Here is a 21,860-nt window from a genome sequence, read left to right on the forward strand (position 1 = left end):
TGTGTGTGTTTTTATCTGGATCCAGGTATGATTGTACAGGAGTCCCATGTACATATTGTTGTATTTTACCTGTTGTTGCTCATTATTGTTTTACTTTGTAAACAGCCCTGTGAATACTGTGTGATTCTGTAATCGACTTGACTTGTTCTACAGCATATGAAAACAGAGAAGCCAAAAATTGTCCTAGGGAAACATGCTTTATGACTAATGTAATATATTCTCTTTCCAGTTCAGCCACATGAGCAGTTTCACCAAGGAGAGTTGGAATAAGATCTTATCTTGATGAGGAGTTAGGTACCACACAAGACTCCCATTTCAGGGGGAAAATCTGGGGAAAATGTTTTCATATTCTGGGCATTTATAATAAATAAAAAGGTGCATTACTTTAATAGAGCACTCTGTATTTCTCTCACCTCTTTGTGCCCCTCTGCCTTATTTGTTTTTTCAAATGTTTATTGGTGTAGTAATATTTCCCTACATTGCCAGTCAAGCAATTTTACAACATCAGCAAACACACACACACTGATATTTTTTGAAGATGGTGCAACTGCAGGTTTTAGTGCCAGATGAAAGCTGTGCCGTAGTCTTCATGGCGAGCCTCGCATGAATTGTGATACTAAAGACAAGTCAAAGTCACTCGTGTATCTGTGCTAGATTCATGCTATAAGTGTGATTTGTTTAGAAAAGTTTGTCACTTTTTTGAAAGACTTTTCTGCATTTCGTCCAGAGGTATTTCTAGTACATTTACTCAGGTAGAGCGCAGTCTAGAGTTGCATCCACCCTCTGTAAGTATTTCCATTTTGGCGAAGTTTTCAAAAGTAAATGTTTTTCAATCCACAACATTTACCTGAGAGCTGTTCTTACTTTGAAGATTACAATTTAACGTTTATTGGTCCACCTGCCTTAAAATATTATCTGCATGCTATTTAACATATAAGTAATTCATAACCATGTAAACCTTTCTTTATAATGGCTGGTTATGTTTTTGTTATTAGAATGCTGAACGTTGTAACGTAAAGTCTCCACATCTGCCTCAACGCATTGCATTACATGAATTACTCTCAGCACTTTTCATTTTAAAAGACATTTATTTATAGTTACTAACTATTTTTAGAGTTTCTTGCCTTTTGCAGTACTTGTTTTCTCTTTTTTCTCTTACTATCTTTATTTTTATGCACCAAAATACCAAAGCAAATTCCCAGTGTGTGAAAACCTACTCAGAAATAACCCGATTTGGATTAGATTAACTGTGAATGCTTCTTTACTCTAAAATACATTTTTGAATTCAGGACCTTTAGCCCTTTTGTTTAGAAGCTTATTGTTAATTGCTCTGTCCACTTACTGTATGCTGTGCATGTTCATCATCTGTATTGTGCATTGTGGTGTAACATTCACTGACCAGCTAATACACAGGAACACACAACACACAGGTCGGCTTGCAGTTTCACTTTCTCTTCATCTTTTTTTCTGTATCTTGAAATAGTGAAACTAGTACCCAAAATGGGTAAAGTGGCAGTGAGTTATGCTCCAAACACCTTTCTTTAAATAACATCTGATGCATTGCATCAGAAAATTCAATTCAGTTATTCAATTCTGTATGTGTACTGAGTCTGTCCTATCAAATAATCTAAATTGAATTAAATTAAATATTTTGGCCCAACACATTGCAATAGGTACTTAACATTTATTGAAGGAAGGTACAATGAATGCCCACACACACACACACACACACACACACACACACACACACACACACACACACACACACACACACACACACATACACACACACACATACACAGAATTTGAAGAAATGAAACTGTGAGTTAAAAATAAGACAACTTAGAGACAATGACAGTGTGCGTTCAGGACAAAGCATCAGTGCAGCAATACATCTTCAACATACTCACATCTGAAGCTGTCACCAAACTTCCACTTTCAAACAACACTTGCAGTCAGTTGCATGTCATAGTGACTGAAATGGACACAAATGAAATGTAGGAGCAAATTGTCAAACACAATTATACTATTAGCACAGTAGAAACATGCACATAAAGAGACTGGTGTCCACAAATCTGCTCCCCTAGTGCATGCTGGGAGGCATGTGCCCGCGCCCTTCTGGGACTTGTTACATTAACTATAATTGATAATTTTTTCTAATTCAGTTTATCATCTAGTACACCGTTTTTGGGCAAAACGTATCAGATTAGAGTCATGTGTGTCTATTAAAAAGCACTCCCATAAAACCAGTTTGTTGAAGTCACTGTTACCTGCCTGTACTTCTAATTATTATGTGGTATGCATGTGTTAAGCTGGTGTGACAAAAACAGAACAAACCTACAGCCGCCACCCACTGTTGAATATCATACACGGGGCAAGTCCATTCAGCGGCCTCTGAACATTCTCTGTGTTGCACAGGATGTTCCCAATATAGATGTGCTGTCTATTTTAACTATTATTTACAACTCACCCAACCAGTTTAATATCTATTCTTGGAAAGAGGTGACTTAATCCTCCTCTGTAAAGTCCAAACAAGAAACAAGTCGTCTTCCATTTGGGCTTAATCTTCATTTTTAATGTGTGAACATATCCTTTTGTTATATGCTCTGGACAAACAACAAATAAGTCTCAACAGCAAAAGGAAAAGGAAGAAGGTGAAGAAGACAGAAAAGCAATGCCACAAACACAATGACATTATGAACATTTTGCACATGCAGCTGCTTCTGTATTCTTCTCTCACTTTTACTTCTCAGCCATGTTGGAGAAAACCTCCATCTGCAGACTAACTGCAGTGTCATCTTATTTAAGTTGTTTGTTGATGTTGAATAGTTTGGTCAAGTAGTTTTGTCAATTTGTTAACTAACATATTTTCAGGTCAGACCAGTCCGCTCTATAACATATGAACAAACTCAGAAAGGCTGTTTCACGAGGCTCGGAGAAGACTTATTAATCGCTGTTTTTGGCCATTAAGCTTAAAAATTTGCATCTGCTGCAGTAGTTTCTGTATCGGTGATGAGGGAAACATCATAATAAGCTTTTACCAATCCTGTTTTAACACACTCTTACAAAAACTGAGCCAACAAAGAGGCAAAATCACTGCAGAGAGGTTTGAAGATGAAACTGTAGCAAAATAAAAAAGCTGTTGGGAAAAGGCAGAAACAAGGAGCTGAAGTATCAAAACATTGATGTATGAAAAACATGTATAGCAGTATTATAGTATAGCATTTGCATTATTGCATACTGACATTCATTTAATTATATTATCTGGTGTTTGTGAAGTGCGGCCTCTGGTGGAAATAGTCATGAACAGCAGTTTCATTCAAAGATAAATTTATTGTTAAATGCCTGCTTACACGAGACAGAAAAGAAGAGATTCATATTCTGAATACATGGCGTGTATGGTAATAACACAACATCTGACTACCATCCACTAAAATGTGGACTGAAACTAAAGTTGAATGGACACGGCACACACATGGATATTTTGACCAGTCAACACACGTTTAACAGATGTTATAAACTACACTTTATATAACAAGTCAAAATGTCTGCTGTGAAAAAGTTTCATGAGTCAGAAAGATTTAAAAACGCTCTGATGGTGCAAGGCTGTCAATCGTTGGGCATGAAAAGACTGGGAAATAGTTTAGATTTACTAATATATATATTTTTTATTAAAGTAGATATTTATTTTAGAAGATATTTTTTATAACTAGGTGTATGGGTATTCAAACTAATACTAATGAATCCATGTCCAGCTTGAACCTGCTGAGCCTGTCTGCCCGTCTTATGCTGTAGTGCATGTATATTTCAACATTTTAACTTTATTTCTAGCCCTGTAACGTAGATCATTCCCAGTAAGCATCATCTAGATTACATGCAACTGCTGTTTCAAAAGCATTTTACTGTCTACACATTTTATTTATTTTATATTAAATGTATATTATATTGTATGTAGGACCTGCTTCAAATATAGCTGACACATTGGTTATATGTAACCTAGACAACACTTAATGACCCCGTTTTTGTCTTTTAAACTTAAAAATCAATAAATTAATGCCAACAGGCTTGGTGATAACCCCTATAAACTCCACCACTAAACTGTTTTAGTTCCCTCAACTCTGATGATGATGGTTTTATAAATAAGTGGGTTTTGCCTTGTATGTCAAACTTTCTTGATTTGCGCTGGTTCCAGGACAGAGAAAACTGGAATAAGTAATATAGAGATATATTTAAAGGCAGAGAGTACCACAGAAACACATAAAAGACAAACAGTTAACTTCAACTTATTTTTTTTTCATCCGTTAAATCAAGAAACACTTATAATACAGAAAACATAGGTAGAATTCAGCATCAAGATCTTAAAATGCACATAAATAAACAAGACAAATTATGTTGTTCTATCTGACAATTGATGAACAATGGTGATCTTACCCTCAAAGCAGTATAAATATAAATATAAAACTGAGTGTACAGAATACTTTAACGATTGTTTCACTATTTTTCCATCCACTCACAGCTGGTAATGTATACATTTTACCCAAACCACCTCCTACAACAATTATCCACCACTATTCTCAAAATTAACCATGTGCATCCCACACCTTATTTCCTGCAATAGTTTCTACACAAACAGGTAGCTATAAAACTGTTAAGGAAGTTTAGCAGGTTACAATAAATTCAGAATGACAACAACAACAAAAAACCAAACTGATTTTTTAAATATTGCTCTTGTTCTAAAAAGGATTTTCTTAAAGATATTAACCCTCTCCCAAAGAGGAGTCCCTGTTCAAGCAGTAAAAGAGAACACAAGGAGAATGAATTATCTCATTAACATGGCTGATTGGTTGAAAATCAACCAATATCAAACAGTGTCCTCAAACCGTTGAGCCAACCCTGAAGAGGATGGTTCATAGGCATCATAACGCTTTGGCCCCATGTAAAAAGACATTAAACAAGAGTCTGCAGTCAAGCAAACATGCTCACAATGAAAATGCTTGTTGATGCTTAGCATGTAATTTTCACCATACCGCCGAGACTCACGTGAAATTTCATAATTCCTGCTGGTATTTGGTCATTAATCAAAGTACTGGACAAAGTTAAATCTTGACATGATGATGGCACTAGAGGAAAAGTCAACATAATTTTTGTTAAGACATGTTACACAAAACCACAAATGTCAACGTCATGATGGCGTGGATCATCAAAGTCATTAGGATTAATCTCCTGGGGAACATGAATGTCTTTACAAAATGTCGTGGCATTAGTTGCTGAGATATTTCATGGCTAAACACCTGGTGGATATCTCTACTCTACAGCACCTTTGAGTCCATCATCTTGGACTTTTTTCTTTATTTATGTGAAGATTGAAGGGAACATTCCTACAGAGGCAAGTATCCCATTTGTTGTAAGTGACAAAGAAGGTGGATAATTATGATTTTACAATTTGTGCCTATATAGGTGCTTGTTTATATCTATATTTGTTATTGTCTGCAGATAATTTATTACAGGGAATAATTCTGTGGCGTTATTCTCCCACCAAATGGTCCATCTCCTTATGGATCCTAGTGACCATGGCTAGCAGCTCTTTGAATCTCTTTCCACCTGTCTTTTCTAGCCTAATTTATCTTCCAATTTGGTCCTTTCTCCTGAATAGGATCAACATGGGATGCTAACGGAGAAGTGAGGGATGCAGGCAGAGAAGAGGAAGGTGAGGTAGATGGGGGACGATGAGCCGAGGCCACTGAAGGTCAAGGAGGAGTCAAAATGGCTTTGGATAACTTTGATTTGAAAAGTGGTCAAATAGCCCTGATGGAAAGTTTGACAAAGCTGGTCTGGTTCCAGCTCTGTCTCCAACAACAAGTAAGCAGGATTTACGGTTTCATGCTTGGTCCGGTAACTAGACTGAAGACAAAACTATAGTCCAACCTTGCTTGATAAATCTAAAATCTAATTTCCTGAAAAAAGAACAAGGTTAGCGTCATTAGATGCTCTGCTGAATCATACTCATACCTTTACATTTATATGATAGTATGTATCTTTTTTTATCTATATGTATGGGTAACTCTAATCCATTATGTAAAATTACTTTAAAAATATATATTTTTTATATTATTAGACAGTTGACAGTGGAGAGCAACAGCAAACATGGGAGGGAATACACAAGAAAAGAACCTAAAATGCTAAACATCATAGTTAAATTATGTGTGTGGTGGACAGTCAACAGTAAGTTTCACCACTCATCTGATAATTGGGTCTTTTTGTAAAGTCCTTGCTAATGCAGATCAGTGTTTGGTCAGTGTGATTTGTTGTAGTTGCTTTGGTCTACAGCACGTAAACCAGGGAAAAATTCAATGTAAGGTAAGTTTGATTCAACCCAAGGAAAACGCGAAGACAAAATATCTAGTCTTTCTGCTGCTCCAAGATCAGATCAGACAGCACATTGATGTCCGTCTCTGCCGGGTGGCACTGCAGAACCAGCGCCACCATGTTGTCCTGATCCAGAAAAACCTGACAGAGCTGCTCTCTTAGGCTGTTTGTTTCCTCTGGACTCCTGTCTGCGCTGGACACAAGTCCAGGACCTGAAGCTTCAAGCTGCCTGTGCTGGTCCCATCCCTTTCCATGTCCTCTCCCTCTACCCCGGCCCCTTCCGCCTGCCGCATCCAGAGCTCCACCCAGTGTTCGGTCGCGGAAGTTCAGGACTTCCGTTTGGGAGCGTGGAGGTTTGGAGGAATTAAACGTGGTGGCTACACCGGCAAAAGAGTGGTTTCCAGGGTCAGGAGTCCTGAGAGGAAATAAAGAGCTTAATTCAGAGAACACAGCATTACAAAGTTATTTTCTTATGATATCCTAAATCTCTGTCACCACCAAAATCAAACAAATATTTTTAAGTTTCTGAGCTACCCTGCGAAAGCAGTCTTAGGGGAATTCAAAATACGCAAATAACACATGCTTTGTAATTAAACATGAAGGCAAAGTAAGTGTGTCTATCTGTGTGACTGGTTGTTGATACCTGTGCTCTGAGCGTAGGAAGTCATCCAGGTGAGGCCCTCCTCTGCCAAGAGGGTCATCCGGCACCATGAAGTGATCCCCAACAAACGTGTACTGAAGAAGTCTGCAGAGGAAACAGACGATCACACCACAGTAAGGGGACTAGCTGTTTAAGCAGTTTTCATTCAGGAGACTAATGGGAGTGTATTCAGCTCCATAAAATATTGAATGTTTATTTATTATAAAGAAAGATTGCGGACGATGTTTTTTTAACACCCAAACGTTACATCTATACGTATATACAGGGGTATTACTTCATATACAGTAGAAGAAGTAGAAAAGAAGCTCTTTTGGGGAGTACTTGAGTTAAAGAGGTGGTATTAAGCTCATTTTCAGGTTCAAAATTAATTCTTAATTAGGGGTTGTACCAGAACAGGTTTACATGATTTAATTTTCAAAAAACACCATATTTTTGTCATACTGCACATTGCTGCAGCTCCTCTTTTGATCCTGTGTTGAATGCTTCGTTTTAGCTATGGAGTGATACATCTTGCCTCTACGCGATCTTTGCTAGGAGTTCCACGTGCACAGTTCCTTGTTAAGGACTACTAGCCAATCAGAAGCAGAGAAGGGTGGGTCAGTGAGAAGCCGGTGAGTTATTAATGTGTAACAAATATATTTTTCATCCATAAAGTTTTAACTGAGCTCTGTCTCTACATCACAGTAACAACTTTATGTCCACTGACTGCTTGGAGGGTAGCTAGTGTTTGGAAGGGAGAGGAGAGGTGTGCTGCAGCTCAGTGTTTTTCCACCTGTGTTTTTGAAGGCGTGTCGGAGTAGCCGCTTGGCGAGCGTTATATGAGGCGCATTTTTCTTTCAAAGGGAAAGGGCTGGACTACAAACGACCTGCTTTCAGGCAGTTCAGAGCAGAGTTGTCTGTGGGAGATGGGAACTCCCTTTGAGGTGGACTTTGGGTTTTTTCACCCTGCAAACCTGTTACATGCACAAAAAAGATATAAACTTAATAAAAGGAGAGGTAAAAAGCCAAAAAGCCAAATATGACCTCTTTATAGGCTCTTTCATTACATTTGGTAACTGTGTGAAAAAGTAGTGGCCATCTTTCATTATCACAAAGCTTTTTCACAGATCAGGTTATGAGGGAAAAGAGGTTCAAAGCAAATTCAACATTGAAAATCATGTGAAAATCAAATTTAAATTAAAGGAAAACTGCTGATTTTAGAGCTTAAAAAATATATTACATAATATACATAATCCTGATTCAACTAGTAGGAAGGGTTTATACCTCTTCTTGATGATGTCCCTCCATACAGGGGACTCATCTGAAAGGTCTCTCAGGTTGTCGTTAGTCACGATCACTCCATCTGTCTTTTGTGCAAGCTGCAGCATAAGTCTATGGAAACAGGCAAAAGACAAATGAAAGACTTCAAAGCAACCAGGAAAAGAACATGACATCTTCTTAAGTCGGTGACGCCCCACAGTGGTGACCTCAAACATTTATGAATGGGCTAAATGCAACACAATTGCCTTGTCCCAAATCCATACTACATGCTGATTCTAAGCAGGTTTTGAGTATAGTGTTTTCACAATGAATTATACACAAAGCAGACAGCGGTTTATGAGTCTACAGTTGAAACAAACAATTCTCCCAAAATGCAATGCACAGGGAAATGAAGGGCCCACAGCTGCAAAACAATTTGTAATAATATGGCTATAAATAATAATAATAATAATTTGCCAGCAGCCATACCAATGTAAACCCTGCTACTGCTGAATGACCGAAGCTAGCCAGGTTTGGGCTTGGCCAGTACCTGGATGGGATACCTCCTAGGAAAACTAAGTTGCTGCTGGAAGTGGTGTTGGTGGGCCAGTAGGGCGCAGTCTTCCCTCTGGTCCTAATAATAAGATCCCAGTGCAGTAATGAGGATACTGCGCTGTAGGAGCTGCCGTCCTTCGGATGACACGTTAAACTGTGGTCCTGACTCATTGTGGTCATTAAAGATCCCATGGCACTTGTCGTAAAGAGTACGGGGTTCCCCAGTGTCATGGCAAAATTCGCAACCTAGCTTTCTCCATCTAATCATCCCCCATAGTAATTGGCTCAATGTTTCCCTCCATCTCTGCCTCAAGCTGATGTGTGGTGAGCGATCTGATGCTAAATAGCTGCAGTGCATCACCCAGCTGGTTGCTACACATAGTGGTTGAGGTGAGTCCCCCCCCCCCCCCCCACTTTGAGTATCTATGATAAAGCACTATATAAATGTAATTCATTAATATTGTGCTGCGTTCCAAATCACATACCTTTTCTTTTTACTTGCAGTATGTAGTACAGCAGCTGCCATTACAAAGTACTTACTGTTGCATGCAGTATGCAATTGGGACATACCACATCATGCTGCACAGAGGACTGCGGGTCAGAACAGCCCGAAAAGCATGCTGACTTGCATTTTGCAAAATGCAACCTGATGCATCAGGACATCCTGCTATTTTAGTCATACTGCATCTGGAAAGCTATTTATTGGACAATACAAAATCATTTTCTGGCATACTAAAGTAAGTATTAAACAAAACATTTTAACTTCTATTTGTAATCTTCATTGGCAGTACTTGCCATCTGATATCACAGATATTGTTTATTTTCTGTTAATAAAAAATCTTAAAAAGTATGTTGATATTTTGTATACTATGGCGATCAGTATGTAGTACATACTGTATAGAATTAGTATGGATTTGGGACACCCTTGTACTGCACAGTTTTACAACAACAAATGATATCATTAGAAGGATCTGAGATATGCATCCCAACATCCTGTCTCACACTCACAACTGCAGACAGCTGAACATTTAACAGCTTCACTTGCTCAAGAGCACACAGGAAGGTGAGAGTGTTTCTCATTCACTTTCACACCGATATTAACAGCCAGTAAGTGAAACCAATAACTTTCTATTCATACACTTGTTTCTTTATTCTCAAGACCTCCACCTTCACAGACACAACTTTTATTTAAGCAGCAGTACAACAGCAAAGTCTGTCTACCTATCGTCGTACGAGCTGATCCTCTTGCCCTGGACCTCCCTGGAGGGGGTGTAGGAGACCAGGCCCAGCTTCTGCAGCTCACCTAGATAGTGCTGCTCTGAGAGGCAGGAACAAACAACACCATGTTTAGTCTGCACTAAAGGGAAAAACACACGCCCACACACACACACATTTGGCCAATTCTGATGTGTTTTCCCCCTTACATGTGACTCAGAATCAAATATAAACAGCACACAGGCACGGAAGCGCAGAGGCCTTTGTCATTTTAAAACCACACTATGCATTTGACAAAGGGTAACTGTGGCACCAAAAACTATACTGGAAACAGTTTTTCTTGGGCTTCAAATGTTAAATGCTAGAGCAGACAGCTAAATAAAGGAAATAAAGTAGTACTAATTCCAAATGGAGTACAAAAGAGGTATTATGGATTGAAGAGGACAAAATGCTATTTTTTTCCCCCCAATTACAGGCCATACATGTTAATGCCAGGTACTGTTTCATCTTATTTTGTATACATCTCTTATATTTTAATATTTAGACTACACCTAAATACATAAATAAACAAGGGTAAAGTAAATGCTTCATTATGTGTAGTAAATTGGATAAAATATGCACATGAATACATAATGTAAATTCACTATTTCTGTAAGCATTTTAGAACTGAAACAATTGTTACTTGTAATTGTAACTTCTGTGATTATAAATTGATCATTTTGTGGTTTTGACTATTGATTGGACAAAAATCAAAACATCCAAAAATATCTGAAGACATCAACAATTAATCAGAACATTAATCCATCAATCGGAGCCAATCCCAGCTGACCAGGGCCACACATAGACAAACAACCACTCACGCCCACACTAACACCTAACGACAATTTAGGGTCACCAATTAACCTAGTCTGCATGTCTTTAGATGGTGGGAAGAAGCCAGAGCACTCGGAGAGAACCTACACAGACACGGGGAGAACATGCAAACTCCACACAGAAAGGCAGGGGTTTGAACCCGCGACCTACATGCTGTGAGGCGACAGTGCTAACCACTGTATCACCGTGCCACCCAGAACATTAATCAATGATGAAAATAACTAAATAAATACGTGTTCACACTATGCAAACTATTCTGTCTAAACTATTAGTTTTTTTGTTCCTTAACAGATCATAACATCAAATTTGGCAGTGTTACCTTTGATCCTGGGGTCGATCTTCTGTCTCCACTGGGGCAGTAGGGCGCTGATGCGACGATGGCCTCGGTCCCAAAAGTGCTGGACGGCCAGAGCGATTCCTCGACAGGAGAAGAAATGTCCCAAGCCGTGACTGTGGAAAACATGCGAACAACAGTATATGTAGAGTTTTATAACAAAACCAGACGTCAACCAAGATGGAACCCACTTTTACAACATCATGATGAAAAAGATCTTAAGACCTTAGTTTTTCTTCTAACAGTTAAACCCTGAATCTTTAAAATAGTTGCTAATTCTCTTTGTTAGCTACCCTACTGTACAGGAAGTGTGGCTTTTTATTTATCCAGCAACATCAACAGCTCTTTAACCAACAACCAAAACAACACTGACAGTACAGACCACATTGTGGCAGAAATACAAAGCAATGAGTGCTAAGATGTTGCTACAATAAAATGAAACAATACAAAAATGTATAATAAACAAATTATGACTGAGGCTGTTTACAACTTTACATAGAGACAGACCATTTTTGCTCATCGGAAATTGAATCTTAACTATCAACAGAATTTATGACTTGAGTGTCTCGCTCCAAGCTTTTACAATTACATTGTAGAGTTTGCTTTTACGAACGGGTCCCCATTTTGTGTGTATAAAGATGTGAGCACAGGGGTGATGCAATACACATTCCTACTGCTGGCAGAGGAGAGGAAGATTTGGATGTTAACAACACATGGATTTAAAATATTTTTGCTAATGTGAGTTTTGGTGACAAACAATGAAATTAAAAACATAAATTTGTTTGTAAGAAAAACAGACTGTATGGTTTATGGCATATTGTGGTGGTGTAATATGCTATTACCTTGCATTTTCTAAATATAATATTAAGAACAAGAGAAACATTGCATGTAGATCCCCACCCCTGTAGTCAATATTTTTTTTAAATGTCAGAACAATCCCTTACATTTTACCGTCCACTAAATTCCATCCCATAATAACCTTAGTAACACAAATCAATTCATGTTTTATAAAATATACACATTAGAAAAGGTTTACAACACTGTTTTCCAACGCTTTCTGCATTCCCCACCTCATGGCCACGTTGCTCCCGTCAATGATGATCGTCCTCAGTTTCGGGTCTCCAGGCTCATCTGTTAGCTGAAGGTCAAAGGGCGTCTGCAAGCCTTCCAGGAAACGCTGCTCCCCCGTCACTACCACTGAAGAAGGGGCCATGAAGGCCCGTCTTTCCCTCGTTCGGGTGGGAGACGAGTCGTTTCTTGTGAAGATGGGGGGTGGAGGGCCTTGGAGTGCTCGTTTTAAGGAGTTTGAAGACTGGGGCTTTGGGTTTAAGACGTTGTCTTGTTTTGAGGTGGATGGATTATGCCAGTAGGTTTGGCCATGTTGTATGTTGGTTTGGAAATCTGCGTGTGGAGGATGAGATGAGGAATAAGTAGACATGGGTGGCCCTTTGACTTCAGGAAGGATAATTTGGTGTGGAGTTTGTGACTTGTAAGGCTGGTGTCGCTTAGGTTGTGAGGTGTACTGACCCGTGGGAGGCTGCTGGGGCTTTTCAATCCAAGGAAACAAATCTGGCTCTGCAACAGATACAGTTAGGTTTGGCACTTTTACCCATCCTTCATCGTCAGATTCGGTCTTTTTTGCAGGTATAAAAAGCTCAATTTCTCCTCTACCTTTGTTCTCTGCTGGTCCAACTTTCGGTCCCTCTTTCTCCAGCACCACATCATCCATCTCCCTCGGCCCCTCCCTAAAGGCGTCCGTCTCTTTAATCCCTTCTCTCTGCAGCTCCAGGAGCAGCTGGTGGGTGGAGTGTTCAGGCAACATGTTGTAGACTTTTGCCACTTTCTGCTCCTTGTACCCACAGCTGGCCGCAGCTTTCTTCAACACTCCCAAAACAAAGTCTTCCTCGTGTCCTTCCTCCTTTTCCTCGGCACTACCCTCTCCTTGAAAGTGTCTCGTGCCTCCTGTTGCTCCATTCTCTTCTCCCTCACAAACTTCTCCCACCTCTCCATTACTTCTGACCACCTTATCTCCTCCTGCTGCCATTTCGTCATTTTCTCTGTGCTCAGTCTCACAAGGTCGGTTCCTCACACTTTGATTCAAGGCAGCACCGTCTTGATTTTTCTGGCCTGGACGCTGAATTGTCTGCTCCCGGTCACTGCGATCCTGCTCCTGTTGAACCAAGTCCAGTATCTGCGAGGCCTCTTTAGGTCCCGTTCGGGCAAGGACTCGTTTCACAACATCGTCTGTATAACCCATTGCTGTGAAAAACTTCAAAAGAAGGAACTCCTTGTTTCCCACTGACAATTGCATCTCCTGTTCTTCCTCATCCCCTAGTCCCTCTTTCACCGTGGTACCTAACGTTGCCACTGCCTCCAGCTGCCCCTCTTCTCCCACCTCCTGTGGAGAATGCGCAAGTCTTTCCTCAGCACCCTCTGCCCTCCCTCGGGCGCCTGCAGATGTGGACAAAGACTGAAAGAAAGAGTTCTTGGCTGCAGAATCTTTCCCAGAACCTGCAGTCATCCCTTCAACCCACCGATCAGTAGTGCTGTCCCATCTACCCTCCAGATCCTCATGTGGTCTTGCCCCTGCATTACCATCCGTCAGTGCTGGGATGGGGCTTGATCCAAGCCCAGACTCTTTGACCAAATCCAGCAGGATTTCCTTCACTGACCACGGTAGCACCAGAAGATCCAGGATGTGCCTGTCATCCCATTGCTCCACCAGAGTTTTGAAGGCCCGGCGTGAATCCAGAGACTCGCCCGAGCCTCTGTCACCAGTCTCAAAGCGTCTGGACTGTGTGCCCTCATACCTCTCCACCAGATCTGTAATAAGGGAGTAGGCTCGCACCACTGGCTCTTCAAGACCTGATATAAGCAGGCATCCTGTGGAGCCAACCTGGTTTGGGAAGAGGAAAAGAATGAATTAATCTTAGTCTGTTTTATGAAATCAAAATCAAAATTATGGCTGTTCAGGCCGAAAACAGCCCTCCATTTTAACAATGAAAGCAGCTCCAACACTGGCAGGCCCGGCCCTGACCCTGCTGCTTTTTTCAACTAAATGAGGTGTCTGCAATATTTCACACAGGGCTAAAGTCAGTTTCAACGTGGCCCAAGAAGTAAAAGTACTGGGTGGACTGCCCCCCCAAAAAAACCCTTGAACCTTAAAATAAACTTTCCCACATACTGATATTGGTCCTTTAGAATATTCTTAGCAGAGAAATAAACCTTTTACTAGTTATATGGTTATTTCTATAAAAATAGAAACTAATAGTGAAAAAGAAAGTTGTCAAAGTAATAAAATTTCCCTGAGTTGTATTTGCCTTCTAACAAACCGATTCATATTATGTTTAAAATTTCCAGTGACAACACCAACAGGCAGTTGTTACTTCACAAGGGGTAGGACACATTTTTACTGATGATAAAATAGTGATATTGACTAATAATGTAATTTCTTGAAACAATAATAAGAATGACAAAATCTGTAAAACGGCCAAGTGAGGCACGTAGGGAGAGACGTAAGTCGGGAACAATTTGTAATCCTTCCTTGAGTCATAACTAAGCACAGACAGGCTATACATATTTTTAGATTCAGCCTGACTTAGAGGAAACCATTATCCCAGATGTTCATTGCGAATAAACATCTATAAATCTGCTTAGAAATGATAGAATAACGCTGTTTCTTTTAGCTCCAGAACTTGCCAGAGAGTCCTCAAGTTTTCTTCAATATCAAAGTAACCCAGTAATAATTGGGCTATTGTAGCCGACAGTTAACAGACTCCATAGGTGGTGGGGACACAGTTGTCTCAGTTTTATCTGAGGGGGAATCCAAAGTGTCAGACCTTGAAAGCCCCTGCTTGTCATAGATCTAATGGTATGAATGTGGCCAAGAAAAGACCCAGAGTCCAACACTCACCACTATATGTGCTGAGGTGCTTTTTATCAGGCAGTCCATGAACAGCCCTCTGGCTCCACTGAAGACACAGTGAAGAACCCCGGGATAGGACACCTCCTGCTGCTCTTCCTGGTTCACAACTCCTTTCACAAATAACTACAAGGCAGAAATAAGTTTGTATTATTATTGTATTGTCATAAAATTACCTATACATAACTACATACCTATAGTAGTAGACAAAATCGAAATACGAGCGTGTTTAAGACCTTTTAACTGTATCACATGGTCTTCATTGGGAGATATAGTAATGGTGAAAGTGTTAAAAAAATAAATTTTATGGTTTGGTTTACATTGATAATTTCAATAAAGAAACTCATGGACTGAAATCCCTTTAAGTTTAATGTAAAAAGGCTGCAATGTAACAAGGTTATAATGTTTAAATTCAGACTTCAGTGCTGCAGCTTTAAATGAGAAGTGCACAGTCTGTCTTAGAATACAAACAGTAGTCAAGTACTAGTTGTTATGTTGTACATGCTTGTTAAACTAACTAAATTGTTAATTCCCTCTGCAATTTAACTACTATTCCACATTTAGCTCCAATTTATTTGTGTGTTTGTACGTTCCTGTGTTTTGTGTACAATAAGCTGCTGTAAACAAATTGCCCCTAGTGGTATTAAGTTGTTTGTATGGTATTGCATTATTGCATGTGAACAGGTTTTACTTACTTACGGTTTGCATTACTGCAGCCTGTTTGCCGTTGAACTGTTTAAGTTCAAACTTAGCCTGGTTATAACGTGTATTATTACTGAGTTGTGCATTTATCATCACTAAAATAAAAAGGGGTTGCACCACTGAGATAAGTAGGTAAGGTTTCAGCTGTCCGAGTTAGACAAATCAATATTCCAAAGTTCCAAAGTTAACTGAGTGTAAAATTCTCTGTTTGTGTTACTGACAACAAGGAAACGCTATCCATGGAAACAGAAAGAGGGAATTTTCTACTTTAGAGATGGAGAAACCCACTTGATTTGAGTAACTCACACTGCTGAAGCCTCATTTAGCGCCAGATAAACTTTTATTGTATCAACTGAATGTATTTATGCACAAAAAAAATATATCAACCTTCCGCCTTGTTGACAGGTACCCATCTTCTTCACCTATCTGCCAGCCACTTTTTATTATTTGCACCAGAATTATGCTTATGATTGCAAGCCAAAAACACTTGCTATGACCTTTAATGGGTGGCTATATGTTCAAACATCACCGTAGTCATTGCAGTCTGTCTATAGATTATCTCTCTTTATGATCTACTATATATATATATATGTTGTTCTTCTTTCTTGTGGTTGTGTGCCTCTTTCTTTTTTAGTCTATATTCTGTGTGTGTGTGTGTCAGTTCTATGTCTTATCTGAAAGTGCTCTGGGTGCAGCAGATTATTTTAAAGGGAGAAAAACAAAAATATATTAAGATATTGCTCTGCCCAACTGAGTTTTGTCTCTGCTAAAATGCCTCTAAGCAAAGAGGTAATACACCTTAGCACTGTTTGCTTATTATCTTGTATATATAGCAGACAATCATGTGATTACTAGTTTTATTGTTTTGTTATTTTATGAAGACACGTGTTGCTCGGTAGAGCTGCCGCCCTGGTGTAGCGACCACACAACAAAAATAACGTTGCAGTTCAGTTTTAAGTCATCTACTTGCTTGAAATAAAATTCATTTTCATCTGACCACAGGCTGACCACAAATTTAGACCGAAACTCAACAAAGACTTGTGTTTTAAAAATCCACAATGAGTCATTTCTCAGGAACACTGCCCTGAGTACACTGTAGGCTAACACTATCGTAATGACAACATCACATTTACTGGTATGGCACCTTTCCAAACAAAGGTCAGGACTAATGTACTAAAACTCAAGAACTGAAGAAGTCTCTCAAATGAGGGACGAAATCTTCAAGTATCTTCAACCAAGTACAGTTGCCCTTGACTTTAGCCTTCCTTGGATTACCAATGTACTATAAAACAAGGAAGGAAATCATGCCTTACTTTGGCAGCTTTCACATTGCTGCTCTTCCCTTGTAGTTTCAGCCATATCTGTCCGTTGTTGCCTTGAGACGAATCATCTGCCCCGATCCTAAATGTCACCCTGAAAATCCGCTCCACTGTGCTGTGCAGGGAGGCCAGAGATCCCCGCAGCATCCCAGCACACGCAAACTCATCCTCCACTTCCAGTTCTCCTCCTCCGCCTCCATCATTTCTCTCACCGTCCATCCCTTGTTCTTAAATCGGTGTCAAAGAGTTGAACATACTGCAAAAAAAACGACAAAATTATAAACTGCAGGCATTTTGATCAACATTGCAAATATTGCTTTGCGTTATATTTAGATCAATTTGTGTAAATTACTTCATGGAGTTTCAAAATCCTTTACACACAATTTAACTTATAGTAATGATAAAATTCAAAGACAAATTGTCATTTACATGATGATTTATGCTTTAATGAGTTCCTAATGTGAGGATGATCCATTCTCATCACTTAAAAAGCTATAATATGGTGTTCGTTTTAAGTGCAGCTTCAAACATGATCTGAATATAGGAACATCTGTTAACAACATTAACTAAATGTATCAGACTGTGTACTTTAGGAGATAAAATCAACTACGAGTACAAGTAGCACTTGTATTATCTATAAATATCTAGTCGACAAGCTTTTGTAGCATGAATTAAAAGCTCTTCATCTTTGTCTTCTTATTGTAATGACAAAGCATTTATCACGTATCGGAACTCTAATCTTGATTTGATTCGCTTCTTCTTGCAACGACTGAGGCAGCGGAGTATCAAACCCCCTGAAAATATGTGCTTTGTCAATAACAAATATTAACATTCATAAATAACAACCACAGTATATTGTTATAGTTACTATTAATTATCCACGACCATTCTGGTGATTCTGAAGTTAACAACATATTTTCATCATAAATAAAAGTAAATGTTTTTAATTTAAAAGCAACATTTTAAATGTGATGGTAAAATGTCTCTTTCTGTCACAAAGTAAGTGTGAAGTAAGTGCCAGTGATGGGCTCACTGGCAGTTTGAATGGACGATGCTGTGATTTGTGGATGGATACAGTAGCCTACATATTTAGCAGGTATTTAGCCTACTGTACACCGATTTAAGGAGGGACCTCTGTATTCTGTGTGCTCTCTCATTATTCTATTACTATATCATAGTCAACATTCCTCAAATCTACAGGGCTTATTATGCATCCTCTGTGAACAATTCCTCTCTCAATTTTTGTTTTTCTTGTAAAATACTGGATTTTTTTATTTTTTTTAACTCTTTGGGATTCAAACAGGTATTGAGAAAAATGGAAGGGGAAAGAAAAATAAATAAGTAAAATATATTTCTTTTAATTAATTATTTTTTTGCAATATAGATGATTAGATGAACTGAGATTGTTATGATTATTTAATTTACCTGTCAATTTATTGTAATTGTTTTAATGTTTTATATTAATGTAATTATATTGGTGGATGCATTGCTAATGTTATAAATGTAGGCTAATGTAATTCGTTGACCAGCCTATAATTTATTTGAATATGGAACCCTTACTTATCTAAACAGTGCATTGTATTTTACAGGCTTATCACATATTTTCATGTAAAATCTTGAAAACCTGAAAGCAGCAATACTTGTCAAATGAATAGTGGAGTAAAAAGTAAAATGTTTCCCTCTTAAATGTAGCGAAGTAGAAGTATAAAATAGCATAAAATGGAAATATTGCAGTAAAGTAGGCCAACCTTTCCAACACTTTGCACCTGATGCGCATACTTTGGCAAACTCCAACATGTAAACAAGCCTGCAGTGTCTGCCTCTCCGCTTCTAACCCATTATTAATATAACCTACAACTACTTTCTCACATTCACATCACACGCGCTGCTTCTGCAACTCAAATGTAACAATACGTGGTTTCAAGGCGTGTAGAAAGAAACTGCGTGTAAAATAGGGGCCTATTGCCAGATAAACTGAGTATTATGAAACATTTCATCTTGATGTAGCCTTAAACAGACCGATTACTGGACGTGTGTTTCAGCGAAGACAAAGCAGGGAAACAGATAATCCGCCTGACAGCACAGAAAAACAGAACCTTAAAATCAACCAAAGTATAAAAATGATCATCTTTCTGTGTCGTTTTCTTACGTGAGGTCGATCGCCCTGCGCCTTTTCAAAGTTTCGTTTCCAGCAGCCTGCGACAGGGAGGCAGCGCGGCTCGCTTCAGGCTTCCGCAATCATAAAAACAACATGTATCAGCCCAAAGTTCAACACTCGCCGCTGTGTCGCAAAATTATCGACAATCGGCTGCTAACAAAACCGTCCCTGTTGTTGCTGGGGCGGATGAGGAAGTCTGCGCTGCGTAAGGACATCAGATCACCGGTGAAAACCCCACAGACAAAAACGAAACTAAACGAAAAACCACTACACAGCTTAGCTCCCAGAGAAGGGAGGTACTTCTGGCAGTCACGGTGTCGCTGTAATACCCCGATAATATTCTTTTTAATTATAGTCCTACATGCTCAAATGTGCCTGTGGACTCTTTTACCATGTTAAAAACGTATCTACACGTCCTACTGTTCCATTAATAACAGACCTGAGTTAAATTTGCATTTATTAAACATTAATCATTATTATAGCCAATAGAAACCTGACAAAGTGTACGTATAGCGTATCTTTTTGAATAGGCTAGCCTATATTTAAAATTATGTTGACTTGGTGTCAGGGTCAAACAGGAGATGCAGGGGGTTTCCACTGACGTCAGAAGGGTTTTTTCTTTTTTTTGTTAACTCCTCCTCTACACTCACAGATGGGCTTTATAGAGGTGAATGGAGGCTGTTTGTAACACTTGACATTGCTGTCTCCATATCCCCTAGTTCAATAGATAAAGAGTTTTTGTTTTAAAAAATCACTTTTATCTGTTTACAATGTGGTTTCCAAATCTCCATCTCCGCAGGGACAAAATAAGTCTAAAGACAGGAAGAGAAAGGTCACCTCCTACACAACATCCTGTGTTTGTCAGGGTAAAATGTAGCATCTAATGGTATACATTGAATAATAAAATGTAATTTAAAGGATAAGTCATGCAACATTCTGCATTTTTCTTATTGTCAACAAATCCAAAAAACAACAATTGCTTCCTTCTGTTGTCTGTGTGTATCCAAAGTCCGATTATTCCTTGGAGCTCCATTGTTGCACAAAAACTATAAATAACCCCCCACACACATACACACACATCAAGGAGCCACACAGTTATATGAACATGGCCACTTCCGTTTATGTTCCTGCCAGGGTGTATTAATCTGCGACTGAAAAAAGTCCCCAACAACTTCACTGATTATTTCTGTTTGAGTAACATTTCTTCGAAACTACAGTTTCTATCGCCACATATGTCTGTGAAGGTTCTCAGTCATCCAGGTCATAGTTATCCAACGAAGGTTGAGGTCAAGGGCAACTGGACTTTTTTCTACAAAGTCCAGTTGCCCTTGACCTCAACTTTCGTTGGATAACTGTCGCCACATACAAATGTACGTTCGGTTCACAGTAACAAGCAAATATAGATTGCACCAGGCATAAAGAGCAGTTCTTGTTTATTTAAGCTAAACAACTTTGTGTATGTGTAAAAATAGTACTCCACTGATCAAACTCAATGCAGCAGAACAAGACATGTTGTCCTTTGAATTCCAAACATTCTCCTTCCTTGTCAAAACCTGGCACATACATTACCCACAATGCAACTTGACTGCAAACAGTCAGAGATTTGGGTGTGTTACGTTAATAGCCGCTTATTTAGCCTCAAGCTGTTAGCCTCAAGTAGAGATGAGTAGCAGGTTGCAGAGGTCTGGTTAATGCACTTCTTTCTAACTCCACACCACCAGATTTTTGTTTTCATTTTCAAACTTGTAGTCATCAATGCCCAACAAACACTGACTCAAGTGACATCAACTGGGGGTGAGTGATCTCTCTACCGCCCTCTGGAGCTAGGACCACTAAATGTATATTCCAAAAAAACCCCAACAAAATAAAACTCCCTCATAAAAGGCTTTCTGGGACTAGTTTCAGATATGCAGTAGTGCTCAATCAGTGGACTTCCCCTTTAACTTGAATGTGGATTGGTAGCGGTGAAGTCCTGCCTTATCATGTGACTGTGTATAAAAACCACTCTACTCCAGGGACTACGTTAGGTTTCAAGGCACAAGTTTCAACTTTATATGTCACAATATTTGCAATGTAATAATGACTTCTGAGGGTCATGATGACATTCCAGGATTGCATTAGGTAATCCTGGTTTGGTGCTAGTCAATGGTCTAATATAAACCACCCATTTACTATAAGTCATTTTGCAGACTACGCCCTCTGCTGGCAAGTCTTCTCTGGATCCTTTTAGTATAAATTTTGTGATGTGGTTCGTCATCACGGTTGTCATAGTGGCTTTCGTGGTCTAAGGGTGCCTTATAACCACAACTTCCCTTGTTTGAATCCACGTAGGGAAGCTTTGTCGTTGTCTTTCCCTTCTCCCCATATGACACAGTCAGCTTCTTAACTATCAATGACTGATCACAGCAAAACAAGATAATTGGCTGTAAAGTTCTTGAGAGTCCTCATAAACTCTGAATACCTCAGAGTACATCTGAGGTATTTAAAACAACTACTATGACACAAACACTCTCAAG

The 21,860-nt window shown here is 39.2% G+C and overlaps 1 protein-coding gene across 1 annotated transcript; it reads right to left on the reverse strand.

Moving 5' to 3' along the window:
• Positions 1–3,317: 3,317 nt before the first annotated feature.
• Positions 3,318–19,625, reverse strand: khnyn (KH and NYN domain containing). Its single transcript, XM_038730800.1, has 9 exons — positions 19,336–19,625; positions 17,181–17,442; positions 15,157–15,291; positions 12,314–14,139; positions 11,229–11,359; positions 10,043–10,139; positions 8,291–8,398; positions 7,010–7,111; positions 3,318–6,781 (listed from the first exon to the last, which is right to left on the reverse strand). The coding sequence occupies exons 2-9, from the start codon at positions 17,403–17,405 to the stop codon at positions 6,400–6,402; spliced, it is 3,006 nt and encodes a 1,001-aa protein (XP_038586728.1). The 5' UTR covers positions 17,406–17,442; positions 19,336–19,625; the 3' UTR covers positions 3,318–6,399.
• Between the last annotated feature and the right edge of the window lie 2,235 nt (positions 19,626–21,860).

Source organism: Micropterus salmoides, unplaced genomic scaffold, assembly GCF_014851395.1.
Source record: "Micropterus salmoides isolate LMB-PRFRI ecotype aquatic unplaced genomic scaffold, ASM1485139v1 Ms_hic_scaffold_2, whole genome shotgun sequence".
Taxonomy (NCBI): domain Eukaryota; kingdom Metazoa; phylum Chordata; class Actinopteri; order Centrarchiformes; family Centrarchidae; genus Micropterus; species Micropterus salmoides.